Source organism: Prosopis cineraria, unplaced genomic scaffold (genome assembly GCF_029017545.1).
Source record: "Prosopis cineraria cultivar Desert tree isolate PC_DT_omini unplaced genomic scaffold, ASM2901754v1 PC1, whole genome shotgun sequence".
In the NCBI taxonomy this organism is placed as follows: Eukaryota; Viridiplantae; Streptophyta; class Magnoliopsida; order Fabales; family Fabaceae; genus Prosopis; species Prosopis cineraria.
In genome coordinates, this window is record NW_026555332.1 from 3,623,643 (window position 1) to 3,643,060 (window position 19,418).

The following is a 19,418-nucleotide window of genomic DNA, read 5'->3' on the forward strand; positions in this document are numbered from 1 at the left end:
ACCCATCATTGTGGGTCCGCCGGTGACGTCCCTGACGGTGTTCCACAGTTCGCGGGACCAACACGTACGGCTCAGATTCAATTGCGTCCAAGGTACCTCTATCTTCTTGCACTGCCGATTATTCTCCTTGATACTATTTTTTCATTTTTTTACACAATCATTTTTTTTGGACGATTTTACACAGTTATTTGATACGATCTTATCTCCATTTTTTTATTGATCATAAATATTTTTTTATTAGAGAGAATACTGTTTAAAATATAGAATTAAATATAATCATTTCTCTTAATAAAAATTTAGATATTAATTCAACATGTTTTGATAGGCTAACCTTTCATTAGACCTAACCCCTATCATTACCATGATCTTTTTGTAAATAAGATTGATGGTTTGAATCTTGTGACCTGTGGGTATAAAAAAATTGTGTTGGGTAAATGTGGGTGTTGATACAATAATTAATATAATATAATATTTATAATATGATAAGCTATATTATTAATAAGTTATGAATATTACAGTTTTTTAGATATCACGTGTAAATATTTTAAAAAAGATAAAATTTATCATTAATAAAACTTGAAAATCTTTTCGGCCATTCATGAATCTAATTAATTCAATTAATTTTCATAATAAATAGATACATGTATCATTATTAACCAAAAGCAACCAAAATTAACCCAAAAAAAGAGATACATGTATCACTACTCAGTTACATGAACATCTTTAGAGATTTGTGCGAGACTCTTAATATTGTGTGTGTCCTGTATTTAGAGTGATACGATTTATCTCGAGTTGTGTGATTCATATGATAAATATTTCATAAAACTAGAGGTTAAAGATGTTGGTTAGTTTGAAAAGAAAAGCTGGTTACCCCATCAATGTTGCTAGTGTGTGTATGAACGTATGTATTATATTTCCATTTTCTTTATGTTATTGTATATGTTGTGTTCTTGTAGTTTTATGAGTTAGGAAGAGTTTAGTTAATCCTAAGTTATTTAACTTGAAGTTGATGCTATTCTATTTTTTTTTTTTTAAAGTACTGCCACCGGATTTTTGAATCAATTCGTAAAGGATGGATTTAACTTAACCAAAGATAATGAGGTCGAACCCAGACATGCAGCGATGATTAAATTCTTGATAAAAGGAATGTCCCAAAAAAGATGCCATCAATTCCTGACAGAATTAGTCTGGGTTAAACACATGAGATATTAAAGTTCATACAAAAAAGATAGTATGAAAGATTTAGTTTAATTAAAGATTTTAAGTTCAAACTAGGGCTGCACAAATACCGGATTGGACCGGATTGGATGTCGACCTGAAGTCTAGTCTGAATGGAGACTGGGTTAGAATTTTCAGTCCAAAGACTGGTCTAGTCTTGTTGGACCCGGGACCTGGACCGGGTTGGACTTGGTCCACCGAGTTACTGGACCAGTCCAATTTTTTGAATCCAACTCTCTCAAAAAAAAAAGGCCCTCATATCCCCTTTCCTATTCACTTGTATCAATATCATAAGCTTACTACCGTTTGAGTTTCAAAACAAGCACTATTTAATTACACATAATCCTTATTATGAGATTAATTATGTTTCTTTCAGTTTTTTAGAGTATAAATAATCATCTTTCTCGCGTATTATATGAAGTACAAAAAAAGTGTCATACTATTCAATACCTATAAATATTACTACTGTTTTTTTATTCTTGCAAGTGTCAAAGAGCTAGTTAGAGATTTGTGTTAATTATAAATGTAAGATTTTCATTTTTTTTGTCTCTTATATTTTATTTTTGTTTAAATTACCCTATAATCATATTTTCATGCAGTATGGAGAAATGGAGAAATGACAAATGAGGCTATCAGACTTCAAAATTCAGAGACCGAGTCTGAAGCATGCACGTGAGGTGTGAGGGTACTGTTACTGGGCTCAACTAAGTAAGATCTTTTTTTTTGTAAATAATATAATTATTCAATATTTAATATTAAAAAAACAACCTAGACCGGGCCGGACTGATTGGTCCGAAAGAGCAGTCTCTAGTCTGGTTTGACCCGTATGTGCAGTCTGACCCGTTCAGTCCAGTCTTTTGTTCAGGTTGAATTTTTTAAAACCGGGTCAGACCAAACAGACCGAATTTAAAGTTTTTCTGCACAGTCCTAGTTCAAACTATGAGTATGCAGTAACAACTAAATTCTTGATGGAGAATATGCCCTTCATGTTCTCAATAGCTGATTAGATCAATTTAAATCAAAGGCTTGCCATACCGAGCCCAAAATAAAACAAAGGAGAAATTAATAATGAAGTGGAACCTAGACGTGCAGCAATGATTAAGTTCTTGGTGAGAGGTATGTTCCAAAAAAAATATCATCAATTGCTGACAGAATTAGTTTGGGTTAAAAACATGAGATATTGAAGTTCATACAAAAAAAAAAAATAGTATGAAAGATTCAGCTTAATTAAAGATCCTAAATTCAAATCATGAGTATGCAGCAACAATTAAATTGTTGATGGAAGATATACCCTTCAAAAAAAGTGTTCTCAATTGCTGATCAAATCAATTAAAATCAAAGGCTTGCCATGCCGAGCTCAAAATAAAATAAAAAAAATAATACTTCTTCTATCTAAAAATATGAAATATTTTTAATCGAATTTTATTTTTTCAATAAAGTAGTTATCTATTTTCAAACTAACCCTATTTTTTAATATTTATTCTTAGTAAATACCCTATAATAAATATAAAGTTGCTATCAATAGGGATACTTTTGAAAAAAATAATGATTACATATCAAAAAATTAAAAATATTTTATATTTTTTAACATTAAACTTTACAAAAAATATTTTATATTTTTAGACATGAAGAATATAATTATAAGTAAATGGAGATATCAGAGTTCCGAAAAGCTGTATCCTTAATTGATCGGATTAGTTTGGTCAAAATTTAAGATACTAAAAGTCATGAAAAAAAAAGTAGTATGGGGAATAAAATAAAGGTGGTAAAAATGAAAAAAGTCATAAAAATAGGATGTGTGGACATCAAAAAGCACAAGTAATTATGACGGAAAAGATGGAGAAGGTAATTTACATGGCATTGATGAGTGATGAGGGACCCATATAATCATAAAAACAAAGGGCCCAGGGGTGCATGGTATGGCCCACATGGGTGAAAACTAACAAGCACGGAGTGGGGGAAAAGTAATATAGAATAGAAAATGGTGGTGGTGCTCTGGGTCCAAAATGATTAACAAATTAAATAAATATTGTTACAAATGGGGTCACAACTCACAACACACTTGTTGATTTTTATGAGTGTGAAAAAACGACATTATGTTCGTGTTCCATTCATTTCCACAAGTTCCCTTCCTCGTCATTATTATTTATTGTCTTTTTTTTCAAGGACAAGGTTGTAGTGTTGACACACAAACACACACCAAGTGTAAACATGATGGGTAGCTTGGGGAATTAAAAAGTAGGGCAGAGCAGGGTTATGGATGAATATGAAACAAGTGAAATTTGATGAGAAAAATATAATAATAATACAATGCCAACAAAAATTGGTACAGTCAATATAATAACGGTTTATTAAAAAAAAAAAAACCAGAACAGAATGGTAGAGAAGCAAGGGGATAAAGCAGCCGGATAATGTGGCTTTTGCATGAAATGTTTGTAGGTGTCACCTTAGTTTTTGTTGTTTAGTCACGTCACAAAAACAAAAATATTATCACCGTCCTTGTTTTTGTACACTTTTCCCCCAACATTTATAAATAATCCACGCCTGCAAGCCCTCCCCTTCTTCACTGATAAATATCTTTTATTTTAAAATAGAAAAAAGTATTGATTATTTTAACTATATTTTATATTGAAGATGAAAAGAACATTTAAATTTGTGTTTGATTAAAAATCAGAGAGAGTAATTTGATAATAAGGATAGAAAGTGGGATGGTTGAGGCAGGCATTTAGAACCGAAGTGTTAGGGGCGGCATGGATCTGTACTTTACCGGTCTTCATTTCAGAGGCAAAATATTTTTAATTGCAATTTTTCCAGCGCTGCTGTTAATAACATCACAATTAATATTATAGTGGTGATGAATAAAATACATAATTAATATTTTTTATTTTTTAAAACAACAGTAAAATTGTTTAATTATTAAAAAAATTATAACACCCTTTATATTTAAAGATAAAATAATTTTTTAAAAAAAATACCTTATCTATAGGAATTAAGGGAGTAAGACACTTCTAATTATTTTATCAAAAAGTAGTTATTTACTTTTGTTCATATTTTATAAAATTATCCTCCCTCTATTAAATTTATATTTTAAATTAAATCTCATCACTTAATAAAGTGGTTACTTGTTTTCAAAATAATATCATCTTTTTATATTTATTTTTATTTAATAAAATTTTTTATTTTATAATAAATATAAAGTGATCTATTCTTTAAAGATATTTTAAAAAAACACAATAATTATATTTTAAAATTTTAAAAATATTTTCCATTTTTAGATGGTAAGAGTACATATTTTCAATCATATTCTTGTCCAATATCTTACGCAAGTGCCTTCATAATTATAATTAAAGTTCTGGTGAACCATTTTCTTCTAGAGGACTAATAACTGAAGTGAGAGTATGAATGACAAAAAATCATTAGAATAGTCTGAGAATGAAATGATTTTTCACAATCACTCTTATTTAAAATCATCCATCTAAAAAAAAAAGAATTCTGAAAATTTGTAAACAGGGATGGTTTTGGGGGAAAAAGCAAGCTGATTAATGCTTTATCTTTTTATACGAAGGAATTAATTCACCGTAACCCTTCTTATAAGTCATGCCATTTATCCCTGTCAAGTGCCGATGGAAAAGAAAAAAAAACTTCTTTCATTTTAAATTATAAAATATTTTTAAATATTTACATATATTAATAAAATTTATTAAATATACTTTAAAATTTTATTTTTTAAAAATAAAAATATAAATTTTTAAAAATATCTTTATTTTATTTATGAAAAAGTATTGAAGAGAGAAAATATAATGAAAATAATAATATTAATATAATTTATTTTTATTAAAATATTTTATATTTTAAAATGTTAAATCTTGTTTAAAAATATTTTATAATTCAAAATGGAAGAAGTATGCTCTATTTATTTAAAAATATAAAATATTTTTAATTGAATGTTATCCTCAATAAAGTAGTTACTTTCTTTTAAATTAATTTTATTATTTTATATTTATTTTTATTAAATATTTTATAATAAATATAAAGTCATTAATTAATAGAAGTATTTTTAAAAATATAATAATTATATTTAAAAAAAATTAAAATATTTTATATTTTTAAATATTTAACTTTTAAAAAATACTGTACGTTTTGTTAATGAAGAAAGTATTGAAAAGTAAAGTTAAGAGAAAGTACATAACTGGCACAGAGATTCTTGGATGGTTCCGTTCTGAAGTCTCTGAAACGGGTTAGAATATTCTAGTTTCTTAAATTTCTTGTTTCCCCAAAATTTGACCTCATCAGACAACTAATCTCCCTCATCTCTTCGGTTCACTTGTGTTTCTCTCTCTATTAATTTGCAACCACAAAAATTGAGTCCCTCTTTCTTAATTTCTCCCACCAACTATTGTCCTGTTCCTAAAGCCTGTCTCTATTTACTACTACTGCCCCCCTCCCCCCTCCCTTTTTTGCCCTTTCATGTGATCTTTTATTATTTCTGCTCCCTCTCTGCCCCTACCCTTTCTCTTTTTCTTCTTTAACCGCCCCAACACACAACTTTTACCCATTTTCTCTCTCATCAAAGTTCTTTTCACTGTTTCTAATCATAATTAAGGAAAATTTTAATTTTTATTAACCTTATCTGTAAATTTAATAAACCTCGCTCTTTGCAAACATGCTTGCTTTTAATAACATACTTTTTATCACTAGCATTTAATGGGAGGTAGAAGGGAACCTTATCATAAAAAATTAATAACATGATTTATAAATAAAGTAAATTATTCTCTTTTTATCATATAAATAAAATTAGAGGGAGCATTTCAAATTTTCAATTGAGAATATGGTATTATTTCTTGGTTAAAAATTATGCATGATATGAGATTTGTCTAATATAATTTTATAAATTTACTCCAATTTAAAGTTTGATAATACTCTATCTATCTTAATTTATAAGATATTCTAAAAAAAATTTATATATGCTAACAATGCTAATTAAATATTCTTCACAATCTTATTTTTTAAAATTAAAGTATAAATTTTAAAATTCTCTTCATTTAATATTCTATTTTTGAAATAAAATTAAAAGGATAATATTATAAAAATATTATTAATAAAATTTTATTTTTATTAAAATATTTTATATTTTGTTTGATATGTTAAATTTTTATTAAAAGTATTGTATACATTGGGACGATGGGAGCCCTTCACGTTGAATAATTGAATTGAACATATCAAAAATATTAAATACTCTTTATAATTTTATTTATAAGTTACTTTTAATATATTTTATTAAAATTAAAAAAATTTTAAAATTTAATAAGTTTTTACCTAATTTTTAATAAATATTTTTAAATTTTATTATTAATATTTTTATTTAAATATTTAATAAAAATAAAAATGTAAAGAGAAATATTGAGAATTGATAAATGTTTTGTAAATAATTTTTTTTTTTTTTCCTTTCTCTGCTTTGTAGAAAGGATCTGAGGAGCGGAAACAAAAAACTAAACATGATAAAAGAAGCCAGGAATTAGGATAATATACCGACAAATGAATAACAGGTAAAGAAAGCTGAAAGGACGGTCTTTTTTTCTTTTAACATAAAAAGAAAAAAGAGGGGCACGAACTTCGTATTTGTCCTTCTCTGTCAATACCGTCCGCTTCACATTGTGGTCGGCAAGTTAAAGAACCTTTGACGCGTGACTCAGTGACCACTGCCTGTCCTTATGCTCTCTAAACTCTCCGACTCTCACTCCTAGCTCCTCTCCTTTTTATCTGCCTTCCTCTTGTTCCTCTTCCTCTCGATCACAGTCGTACCCTTTCTTTCTTCTCCATACATCCCCTTCCCCTCCTGTTACTTAGTTCATAACCCTTTTTCTCTACCTGCGAATTTGATTTCTATCCCTCCACGTCAAATCCCTAGTATATATGTTATTTACTTCAATTCCTTTCTGGGTATTTTCAGATTTCATTTATTGTTGGTTTTTCCTATTATAACTGCTTCGAATTGCAGTACAGCATCTCTTTGAAGAAAGGATTTTGTCCTTTTCATCTGATTCAAGATGTTTCTGGTTATGGACGAGAGGGTTTCCTCGGAAAAGTGCTTAGATTCTTCCTCGGAAAAGTGCTTAGATTCTCAATTATGGCACGCCTGTGCCGGTGCGATGGTTCAAATGCCACCCATCAATTCCAAGGTTTTCTACTTCCCTCAGGGCCATGCAGAGCACGCCCAGGGGAAGGCAGATTTCGGGTCCACCCGAATTCCTTCCTTCATTCCTTGCAGGATTTCTGGTATGAAATACATGGCAGACCCTGACACAGATGAGGTGTTTGTGAAAATGAGGCTGACACCTCTGAGGGATAATGAAATGGGTCTTGAAGATGATGCTTTTCTGGGGAACCATGGCGTTGATGGTCAAGAAAAGCCGGCTTCTTTTGCAAAGACATTGACTCAATCTGACGCCAATAATGGTGGGGGTTTCTCTGTGCCTCGTTACTGTGCAGAGACCATCTTTCCTAGGTTGGATTATTCTGCTGAGCCTCCGGTTCAGACCATTATTGCCAAGGATGTGCACGGACAGAACTGGAAGTTTAGGCATATCTATCGAGGGACCCCTCGCCGGCACCTCTTAACAACTGGATGGAGCAATTTTGTGAACCAGAAGAGGCTTGTTGCTGGGGATTCCATTGTGTTCTTGAGGGCTGAAAACGGGGATCTTTGCGTTGGAATAAGGAGGGCTAAGAAGGAGATTGGAGGTGGAATTGAGTATCCAACTGGCTGGAATCAGGCAGTCCCACTATTTGGTGGGAATTCAGGTTTCATGCGAGAAGATGAAAACTCATTGTTGAGAAGAAAATATCAGGAGGAGATGAAGGGAAGAGTGACTGCTGAATCCGTTGTTGAAGCTGTAACTTCTGCCGTTAATGGCAGGCCTTTTGAGGTTGTGTACTATCCGCGAGCTAGCACGCCGGAATTCTGCGTTAAGGCCTCGTCGGTGAGGGCTGCAATGCAAATACAGTGGTGTTCTGGGATGAGATTCAAAATGCCCTTTGAAACTGAGGATTCATCCAGGATAAGCTGGTTCATGGGAACAATATCTTCTGTTCAGGTTGCAGATCCCATTCGCTGGCCTGATTCTCCATGGCGTCTTCTACAGGTACACACCATTTGGAGTTTCATTCCTCGTTTCCGATATTCACTTGCTTGAATCTTGCAACTGAATGGATTCTCTAACTATTATGTAGATCCCATTTCCTGTAGGCTAAATTGGTTCTAATGTTAGCGTCCATCTTGAATTATTTGTTATAAAACTGTGATGAACCTATATTTATTTCTTGTACTTCTTCCACGTTGAACCCTGTTTTACTTTTAATCTTTCCAACTTATTGTGTACTTTACAAAGCTATAATGAATGCCGGAAAAAAGATGAAAGAGTTAAAAGTTTGTCAGGTTGAGCTGATTTTTCTTGTCATCTGTATCAGTCGAGTACTACTTGAAAATGTGCTGGATTGTTTTTTGCTTTATATAGAATTTACGAGATTTGACTTCAGATTAGTAACACTCATTAATTGTATTAACTGTTATACAACCTTCATGTACTTAGATTGCAAATCAAGCACGACTACTTATTATTTCACATTACCTGTGTGCCAAATCAATGCTAGAATATACCCAGTTCATCCATATCACATAAATATGCTTAATATAATTTTTTTTGTTGTTTTCATGTTTCAGGTGGCGTGGGATGAACCAGATTTGCTTCAGAATGTTAAGAGTGTGAACCCTTGGTTGGTTGAACTAGTCTCAAATATGCCAACCTTCCATCTCTCTCCATTCTCACCGCCAAGAAAGAAGTCACGGTTTCTTCAGCATCCGGAATTTCCTCTCCTCAATCAGCTTCCTATGCCACCATTCCCCGCAAATCTCCTCAATCAAACTAACTCCCCGTGTAGAGTTCATGACAGTTACAGTCCTGCAGGCATACAGGGAGCCAGGCATGCTCAATATGGTCTCTCTCCATGTGATTTCCCTTTCAACAAGCTGCAATCAGATATGCTTCTGGGCAGAATTCCCAGGCTTGACCATGCTGTCCAGCCTCCAAGACCTCGTAGCTCCTACAACAGCAGCCTGAAAAACAATGCTGAGATATCGTGCTTGTTGACCATGGGAAATCCCAGCCCGATCTTGAAGGAACCGGTTGATGCCAAAACACCGCACATCTTGTTGTTTGGCCAACGCATTCACACTGAGCAGCAGAGTTCAAACAGTACCTCTGCTAGCACAACTGGGAATAGTTCATCAGAAGGGAATTCCCAGAAGGCGTTCAATGTCGTTTCCGATGGCTCCGGATCTGCTTTGCACCGAAACAGTCCAACTGAGAATTCTTCTGAAGGAGGGTCTCCCTGGTACAAAGATCAGCATAATTCTGATATTGGAGCCGAAAACGTTAACCTCTTGTGTTTGGCTTTATAATTCATGAAAATTGTTTTAGTTGTTGTTGTGGTGCCAGTGAGTTCTTTGATTTAGACAGCAAGGAGGCAAACAATTCTTGCAGATCCAAGCTGTCACTCATAGCATAAGTTTTCCTTTGTTGTATAGTGCTGGATTTTGATTGTCGTAAATCTAGTCAGGCCATAAGTTGCAAGTTAACCAAAATATTTGTTATTTGGTTCATAACCACCAACTGTTACTGCAGCTGAATGACCACTCCGACGAAACTATATTGGTAATATTTTCGTTAACTTGCAATCAACAGAGGTTGTATTTTGTATTTTTGTCAGTAGAAGATGGGGGGAAAATCCCACTTCTTCCAATCTCGGAATGTTGTAACTCATTAGTATTTTGTTTAAGAATGCTATATTTCCATTTCATTCTGTGATGAGATGACCCTCTTGACCCTCAAAGTAAAGTGTTCTTCCTTCTTTGCCGCCTACTTTAGCATCTACAGAATTGAGAAATACTAGCCAAAAAAAAAAAATTACAAATTCAAGGTTTTGTGAAGAACTATTGGTGTTTATGCAAAAAGTCTGTTTATTGGAGTTACTCAAGGAAGGAGCAACTAATCGGAAAGGCAGAAACTGCTGTACCAAATAAAACAAAGAAGCTGCTCCATTTCTGGTCTTTTCTTCTCTAACCTTCACAGAGGACTTAATAGGTGAATGGATTATTTAACTCCTATAGTTTTATACACATTCTGAACATATTTATAAATTAATTTTAATATTTTTATAAATCACTTTTAACATGTTTCATTGAAGTTAAAGAAAATTTCAAAACTTATTTATTCAATCTAAAAATTTGATTTAATTTTCAATTTCACTTTTATTAATTATTCATATTAAGTTCCCAACTATTTTATTGGAATTAAGAATGAGTGGTTAAGTCATTAATTTTGTTTGAAAATATAATAAACTTTTAATTTTATTCTTATTTAACTAAAATATTTTTAAACTTACATGGCATATTCCCTCATAGTTGATAAGTTTATATAAGAGTAATATTAAAAAATAAAATTAATATCTGATCAAGTATTTTATATTAATTATCAAAGAATTTTTTTATAAGGTGTCCTATAATAGGGATGGGAGTGAGTACCTTTTTTCACCAATATTTAATGGGGGTAAAAAGAGAAATTCGTAATAAAAAATTAATGACATGCCTTATAAATATAATTAAAAAAATCTGCCAATCTTTGCCCTGTAAATATGAGGAGTAAAGATTAAAACATAGATTGATTTAGGGTTAGGGTTAGGTTTAATATAATATCAAGTTGATGATCACAAGAGAGGCTATAAGTACGCAACACCTGGTTGCAGACTCCGTTGTGCTTTATTTTATTTGAAGTTATTTATAAAACTCTACTTTTGGACACTATGAAGGGATTGAAGCGTGCGGCTTTGGTTTTAGAGCATCTAGTCTAGCGAGATACTACATAGCTTCACCACTAAACCTTTGTCCCCAAACACTATCAACTCTTTGTTCACCATTTACTTTTGTTTTATTATTAAGGCATTAAAAATGTGATAATGACATCCTAAATGATTAACATGAATGAAAAAAATGAGAAATATTTCAACTTTTCGTTTTCTCCATTTCATTTTTTCTTCTTCCCCCTCTTAAAGTATTATACTATTCAAATCAAATTTTAACTATTTAAAGTTATTTAATTTTAAATGTTATAGAATATGAAAATTTGAACTGTGTTTATGTAATTTGAATAATACAGATTTCACAAAAGAGGTGAAAAGGAAAGCTGCATAGGAGAGAAGCAGGATTTATGTATTTGATGGAATATTTCATATGCATAATTTGGTATGCCGTCATTTTAACTTGATTATTAGATTTTGTTGTGACATGATATTTAAACATGGAAATTTCGTTTTTGACCAATTTAGCAACTTATGAATTTTGTCTTTTTAATATTCAGGGTCAAAATGTAAATATTTGAGAATGTTGGATATTTAAATACCTTTTGGGCTTCATTTCTCTAGTTGTTTATTTACATTAGTAAAATATATTTATTTTGGTGAAGACCTTTTAGAGATCTAAAATTACGTCAATCATTACATTTTTTTTTAAAGAAATCATTTCTAATTTTTTTCTTTCAATCGCTGAACTAATCTATTTTTCCCTAATCCTTATAATTAACATGACAACTTTAATAATGACTTAGACATTCTAATTGTAATTTTATACGATACAACTCTACAACTGTGACGTTAACGTTTCCAAATATCTACATAAATGCAACGTTAGTATCTAAGCAAGTTCCTCCTAATAAATAATTAATTAAAATGACAAAAGGATAACTTTGCAATCCACATTCCAGTCCCCAAGAATGGCGCAGTTACAGGAAGACTGTAGATGAACGCATTGGGATCTCAGTTTAATTAATTAATTAATCAATTATTTTAGAAATTGTTTTTTATATTTTTGGTGCTTCTAGTAATTTTAGGTAGCTTCAGATTCTGACTTGCTCAAGCATCAAAGTCAGTAATTAATAGGTTCATTTATAGCAGATAAGTAAATTAATATAATTGCAAGTTGAAGGTGTGGATGGCATTGACATCAAGATACGCAAAAGTCAAGGAATACAGCTCAGTTCAACAATCCCATGCCCCAAACATCGGCACAAGCTGTGTGTTTGTGTTGGTCAAAGATTTAATGTTTCTTCATTTGTTTAATCCTAAGTTGTGTTCACCAAATTGCGTGCCTTTGTTGCTTCATGTGATTCTCCAACCCTGCTTTCTCTTCCCATTTCATTTCACATCCACTCCAGTTTTTCTTCACCGCCTGTTTTTGATATAGTCTGAATCGTTCAAATCAAATATTATTGAGTTAAAGAGCAATTTTATTTTTAAATTATAAATTGAGGAAGGTATGTAATTTTAAACTTTTTTAGGTTCATTGTTTCATTCAATAATTAAAAACTAGCCAATGTTAATCCTACTGTTAATAAAAATTAATTTTATTTGTTGGTTAATTAAAAAATATAAAAAATTATGAAAAACACAACCATCAATTCTTATACTTTTATCGGGTTTTGTTTTTAGTTCTTATAATTTTTTTTAGTATTTTCAATTCTTATAATTTCATAAAGATTGAACAACGTTTGTTACTCAAGTCTCTGTAGTTTTAATGTAGGGACTGAAAACTTTGAAAAAAACTATAGACAATAAAATAGAATAAGACACAGAAACTAATAATTATGTTTTTCCAAAAAATTACAAATAAATATTTTATAAAAAATTAATATTGATTAGTTTTATTAGATTAAAAATAAATACTAAAAAATGAATTCTATTTCTTGTTCAAGCAAAAAGCTAAATATCATCTTGATGAATTACTTTGATTGACTGTTAGGTGATTATTAAATCATTATCATTGACCAACTACCTTAGGTTACTTTTTTTTTGGGCAACAACCAATTTAGGTTAATTAGGATACTTAATTGATGCTATTTTTATAAAATATTTATTTATATTTTTTCGGGTCATTTTTTATAATTTTTAAAACTTTTTTGCTATAATTTTATGATTAGCTAACGTTTAAATTTAAAGTTTGGCATGGGCAACATTACATTATTTTTAAATGTTGAAAAGTCATATTGAAAAATAAAATCCCAAGCTCTTGTGGACTTATAATTCAAGAAAAAAAAATTACAATTTAACCAAATCTTAAATGCATTGACATTTCTATAGAGTAAGAAATTTAATGTGACGGTTTGTTACTAGGATGGAGCAAAGAGAAAGCCGTCCTGTTCAGATCCAGAGCCAGAGGGACTGAATTGATTTGCAAAATGGTTTAAAAGTGTAATTAATTAAGAATAAATAAAGGGGTTTAGCTGGAATTATTTTATGAGGATGGTGAAGTCAACCCAACAGAGACAGCAGATTTGCCACATGGGGATTGTCGAATGTCATGAGGGTTCAACTGGTTAGGTATTTGGGTCTGCAACTTTTGGTTTTTTTAATGAAAAAGCTTTCTGATGGATTAGGAGCCAAGACAGATTGCACGTTCAACTCAAGTTTCTCTGTTCTTGTCTGGTTTAAGTCAAAGATTTCAGAGTAACACTTTCGCGAACGCTCGGATTTCGCTTCTTGGCTTCTGGGTTTGCCATTGGATCTTATGAACTGTTTCTCTGTTGGACATTGAGAATTCTTAATTAATTACCCGGTCATTTTATTTATAAGCCACTTATAATTTATTTTTATCAAAAAAATTTAAAATTTATTAACTTTATCAAAAAATTTAAGAAGTTTTTAATTTTATTCCTATTAAATATACATATTTTAATAATATATACACTTTCTTTTACTAACATTTGTTGGAAATAAAGGAAAGAATTTGTGCTGACAATCTTTAGTTTAAAACTGAAAATTTGGGCGGGGTGAATCTATTCAGGCTCGGCTAAAATAAACCCAATTCCAAACAGGCCGACTCCTTAAAAAGCTAGAATAACAAAGCTTGGCCTGATTTTCTTTGGGCTTTGAGGTACCCGAATTTTATTTTATAAAAAAATAAATATATATTTTTTGATATTTAAATAATGTATGAGACTTAAATATATGATATTTTAGTATAAAATGAGCTAAAACTTAAAAATTATAAATATTTATTATATTTTAAATATTTTGTAAAAAACTCTCCCCTGAAGCAAGGGTTCTGAGTTCATTTCCCATGTGGTGTATGTGTGTGGAATAGGTAAGTGATGTGCGTGTTTTGTGTAAAGTGTTTGAGTGATGCAAATGTACAGGACCCTTTTCAAGAAGAGTTAGATATAATGGGGGAAAAAATGAAAAATAAATGAAATAACTTACCATAAAAACATATTTTCTTTTAACTTTATAAATAGAATTGGAGGAATTAATATCAAACAATGTTGAGGTTGGCCCCCTTCCAGTTTTTCTCTAACTCTACATCCTGAGTTTCATTTATGATCCCTATTTTTTTTAAAAAAAGTATTTTATACAGGCAAAAGCATTATTCACTAAACATGAAGGGGCTTTATATGCAGTTTTCATACAAAAAGTCAACTCCTTCTGTGAATTATATGAACAATATAATTCACCAGTCTAATTTTTTATATTGACTGAATTATTGTGCCTGCTAATGCATGGAGTATTGCTAGTTTTTTCTAAAGAAAATTAGTAATATATTAAAAATGTAATAATTACATAATTAACTAAAATCTACAGATTTAGTGGGCCATAAGCCGGATACCTCACGGGCTGGATTCTTTTTCCGTTAATTTTATAGTTACACACTGGACCGCATTGGCATAACATGGGTCCGATGGATGGAACAAAAGAATGACATACTTTTTTAGTTTTTTTTTGGGAAAATAATAAATAAATATTCTTTATAACATAATTTTGAATAATTGGAATCCACTCTAGTTTTTTGATATATCGATAAGCCTTTATACGACATTGCATTGTCCATAGTCAATTTAGTGATTGGTTAAGTGCATGTAAACTTTGTTGACAAGACAAGTACATTTAATGATTTAATTTAGAAAAGAAGAAAAAAAAAAAAAAACACACACACACACACACACACAAATACACTACCCTTCGCCAAACTTCACCCGCCAACTTGGAGTGATATTTAATTGCCATCATTATCAAGACCTACTCTGTTTGGTACAACTAGAAATAAAACATTAGTTGGACTTCAAGAAATAGCCGAAGTTCAAAACTTGAACCTTCTCAAACACACTTATCCACACATCATATTCTCGTCTCCACCACTCTCTGAGGTTGTACAAAAGGCTTTTTTTTTTTTTTCAGAACAGTATCCTCGATAGCTTGTAACTTAGAAACCTCTTGGAAGACATATAACTCCCACGAACCAATACTACACACCTAAGGTTCAAATTCAAAACTTTTAATTAAGTTGGATAACTCTATTACCAGTTGATTCAAGTACTAAACACTATCAAAACATCTCAATCGTTGGGAAATGCAGAGGTGCTCAGGTGCAAAAACTACATAATCATCTAATCATCTCTATAGATGAATCGATTTTCAAAACAAACTTGAAGGTAGCTAAGTAACAGAGTTTCTGAGAGATGAAATAAAGCCAAACGAAACAGCTGTAGAAGATGATGTCTACCTTCATACAGAAGGATCATCACAACTATACAAATGTTTACAACCGGTTCAGTCAAAGATTCTAAAAGATACTTTGCATCTGATTCCTTGGTTTTACACCTAAGAAGCAGGAATACCAAGACATTAAAAAAAGTAATAATAATAAAAACATACACCGTTCTTGTACAATTTGAAGTGTCATATAGTGTGAGTATCAATCAGACACATGAAGCATGTCGCGCGCAACTAAAATATATACACAACAACATTAGTTCTAGTAAAAGACAGAACCTTCCTAAAATTTCTTTCCAACAAAACCTGTTTGACAGCATAAATATAACCTGCAAGCAAAACTATATCTAAGAGGCAGTTGAATTACTGAGAAGCTTCATCATGAAGTTGAACTTAATATTTGGTGAGGTCTTTGGCTGGGGCCAGTTTGCTCCTTTCGGCACCTTGATACATTTGAAGCCATGGCCTTGGTATAGCCTTGTGGCTACAATATTGTTCGAATCACAATGCAATGCAATTGCCCGACACCCCCAAGTTCTGGCCTGAGATTCTGCTTTTTCTACTAATCTTTTAGCTATCCCCTTGCGTCTGAATTTTTCCCGGACAGCTACATTGGATATGTATGCAATCCCAGTCCTACAACATCAACAATTTTTTCTTTGGTTATTGGGAAAAATTTATGTAGCCGATCTCATCTAATGAGATAAGACTTATTGTTGGTTTAGAAAAGATTCATAGGTAAAAGATGTTCACAAACATGTCAAAATCCATAGGGTTTGTTACAGTTTAGCAATCTTACATTCATCTCTTGACATTGTCTTACAGTTAATCTCTATTTTTGAAGAATTGAACAAGCCAACGCAAACCTTACTGGCTACTATCAGTTCTTATCTTAAATTCAACAAAATAAAATGTGAAGCAAGAATACTATCATTCTTTGATGCCCACATAGAAAATAAGTAAAATGTAGAACAACCTTTTTGAGGGACAATGGAGGTTTTATAAGCCTCCATAAAATGAAGACAAAGAATGTAGGGTGAATACAATGAATCAGAAAATAGCATTTCGTGCATATCTAGTTTAAATTCAAATATCCTTTTCATAATTACCAATGAATTAGAAGAGATCTGAAAAATGGGATGCTCATGGTCTTTTTGGCCGCAATACTTTGTAAAGTACTATACATGGATGATCAAATGAAAGGGCAACAATCATATACTCCCTCCGTTCCTAAATGTAGGAGCTTGCTACCTAATTCACACATATTATGAAAATAAGTTAGGCTAGTTATTTTCCATTAATATGCGATACTTTTCCTAAAACTCCCCCTCCCATTTAATTCAATCTATTTACTACTAATTTCTTTTGCAAATTATGCAATAAATAGGGGCAGTCTAGGATAAAAACAATTAACGCGGAAGACAAAAGCGATTGAGGTCTTAAAGTTAAGTATTAAAACAAACTCTTCAACCAAAGGGAGTATAAAGTTTAAGTATTATGCTTTAACCAAATATACTCCAGTAAACATAAACAAATTTGACAAAAGATAAAGACTGCATAATACTAAAATTTAAAATGATAAAAATGAATTCCATTTTTAGTCAGTCATGAACCATGAGTTAGAGCATCATTTTCCATCCCAAAATTAGGATTTTGCAGGTGAAGTCAGTAATTTTATTTGCCGACGTACAACGTCCTTAGGGAAAATGGTAAATTCACAAATCAAAACTTGACAACATTTTATTAGCCAGATCTTTAGCATCATCAATCCTAAAGACAAATAACGTTAATTTTTGCACTCACCTTCTCTGTCTCAGTGGTCCTCTTCGTGGGAGAAAGTCTGCAACAGTATCTATTGTTAATATACCAGCCACATATCCCTTGTTGAGACTGACTCTCCCATCTAACCCACCAATCTTGAAATCTTCACCCCCAATAAAGAAAGTCTCACTAAGTGACCTGCCTATAACAGCAACCAAACAGGTTCTTTTGCAACCGCTGGGTAAAGAGAATCCTGCTAACATTGCCACCAGTCTGTCCATCCTCAGCACAAAGTCCAGCGGGAATGAATATTCAGGGAAGAAGGAGCTGCAGTGAGTCTCTGCCACTTCCCAACAGTCTTCTAATCTGGCCTCTCGAACGATGATTTCCGGAGACATAGTTGGGAATAGATCAACAACTTGACTAGCTCTGCAAAGTCCTACATCCCAACACCAGAAATTTAACCACCCCACAAGTTAATATGTATATATGGAGACATTTCACCCTTTAACCTACAGCTTTTAATTCTAGCCTACTGTAATTATTTTCTACATAACATATAAACTGACAGAAGATGCAGCCCATTATAAAGAATTTAATCCGCATAAGATCAAAATTACACCAAATAAATAAGTGAAATTTCTTGACAAGTTTGGGGATGGAAGGAGGTATTTCATATTTCATTTCACTGGAAAGGCATTAACTTGATTGCATATTTTATAGTTCATTTATCTAATCATGCTTTCCCTTCAACTCATTTATAATACGTCTACTTTTTTATATCTTCTCCATTCAGTTTTGCTGTCCCCCTAACTAATCATGCCAATATCACAAGTTGACCAAATCCTTTGAAATCTCTCAAGACCTATGACCCATCCCAGAATGACAAGGTTTATCAGAGACATGCTAAAACAACAGATTCAGCTAACTATCAACAGCATTTCTTAACAAGAAAACTTGAAAACGAAACCCGCCAGGCTAATTGTGAATGACAAGCACAGAACAGGGGATTATGCGAAGAAGCACCTGATTGGCAGAGGGAAAGGAGAGAGAATCCATTAGCAGAAGAAAGAGAAACCCTTGACGGGAAAGATGCTGGTTTTCTGAAATTGGCGAAATTATTTGCAGGAGTTGGGGATGCTAAAATTCCCAAAGGAATAGTCCGCATTTCTCGAAGGGTGTATCTGATTCTAGTGGACGTCCCTCACTCAGTAGAAATAGAATCCCAGGATTCTCTTCTCTGGATTCTCCACCCACTAACACAGCAAGAGTTACCAGTCATGAGACAGGACCCAGAGGGAGAAAGAGAAGGAGGGCGATGAAACGGAGTCTCAAAGCATCCAAATTGGACTCCCTTGTCCTTGAGGCTTGCAGGCCGTGGCTAGTGGATACGAGAGGTCACATTAGTGACCACAACTGGACCGACGTTGCCTTGTTTTGCTTTGCTTCTGTATGCTAGAGCCGAGAATTCAGGCAGACCGGATTTATTCAAACTCGGTCCAAATAAACCCAAATTTAAATAGGCCTGACTCTTTTAAAAGGCCCAAATAGTCAACTCCGGCTTGAATTCCTTCGGGCGGCCCGAATACCAGAATTTAATTTTTAAAATTATTTTTAATTATTTTTTCTTTGAAATTAATTATTTTATTTTATAAAAATTATAAAATATATTTTTTTAATACTTAAATGATGTCTAGGACTCAAATACATGGTATTTTAGTATAAAATAATCTAAAACTTAAAGAATTAATTAATATTTATTATATTTTATATAATTTTTAAAAATATAATTTTTTATTCGGGTATTCGGGCCAAGCCCGAACCCGATCGGGCTTGGCCTGAATTTT

The 19,418-nt window shown here is 32.0% G+C and overlaps 2 protein-coding genes across 2 annotated transcripts; one reads left to right on the forward strand and one right to left on the reverse strand.

The window, feature by feature from the left end:
* The first annotated feature begins 6,862 nt into the window (after positions 1 to 6,862).
* Positions 6,863 to 10,085, forward strand: LOC129295362 (auxin response factor 18-like). Its single transcript, XM_054933878.1, has 2 exons — positions 6,863 to 8,360; positions 8,939 to 10,085. Exons 1-2 carry the CDS (start codon positions 7,266 to 7,268, stop codon positions 9,674 to 9,676), a joined length of 1,833 nt encoding a protein of 610 aa, XP_054789853.1. The 5' UTR covers positions 6,863 to 7,265; the 3' UTR covers positions 9,677 to 10,085.
* Positions 10,086 to 15,942: 5,857 nt separating this feature from the next.
* On the reverse strand, positions 15,943 to 18,980 carry LOC129309524 (uncharacterized). Its single transcript, XM_054951131.1, has 3 exons — positions 18,598 to 18,980; positions 17,614 to 18,010; positions 15,943 to 16,446 (listed from the first exon to the last, which is right to left on the reverse strand). The coding sequence occupies exons 1-3, from the start codon at positions 18,737 to 18,739 to the stop codon at positions 16,158 to 16,160; spliced, it is 828 nt and encodes a 275-aa protein (XP_054807106.1). The 5' UTR covers positions 18,740 to 18,980; the 3' UTR covers positions 15,943 to 16,157.
* Positions 18,981 to 19,418: the final 438 nt, after the last annotated feature.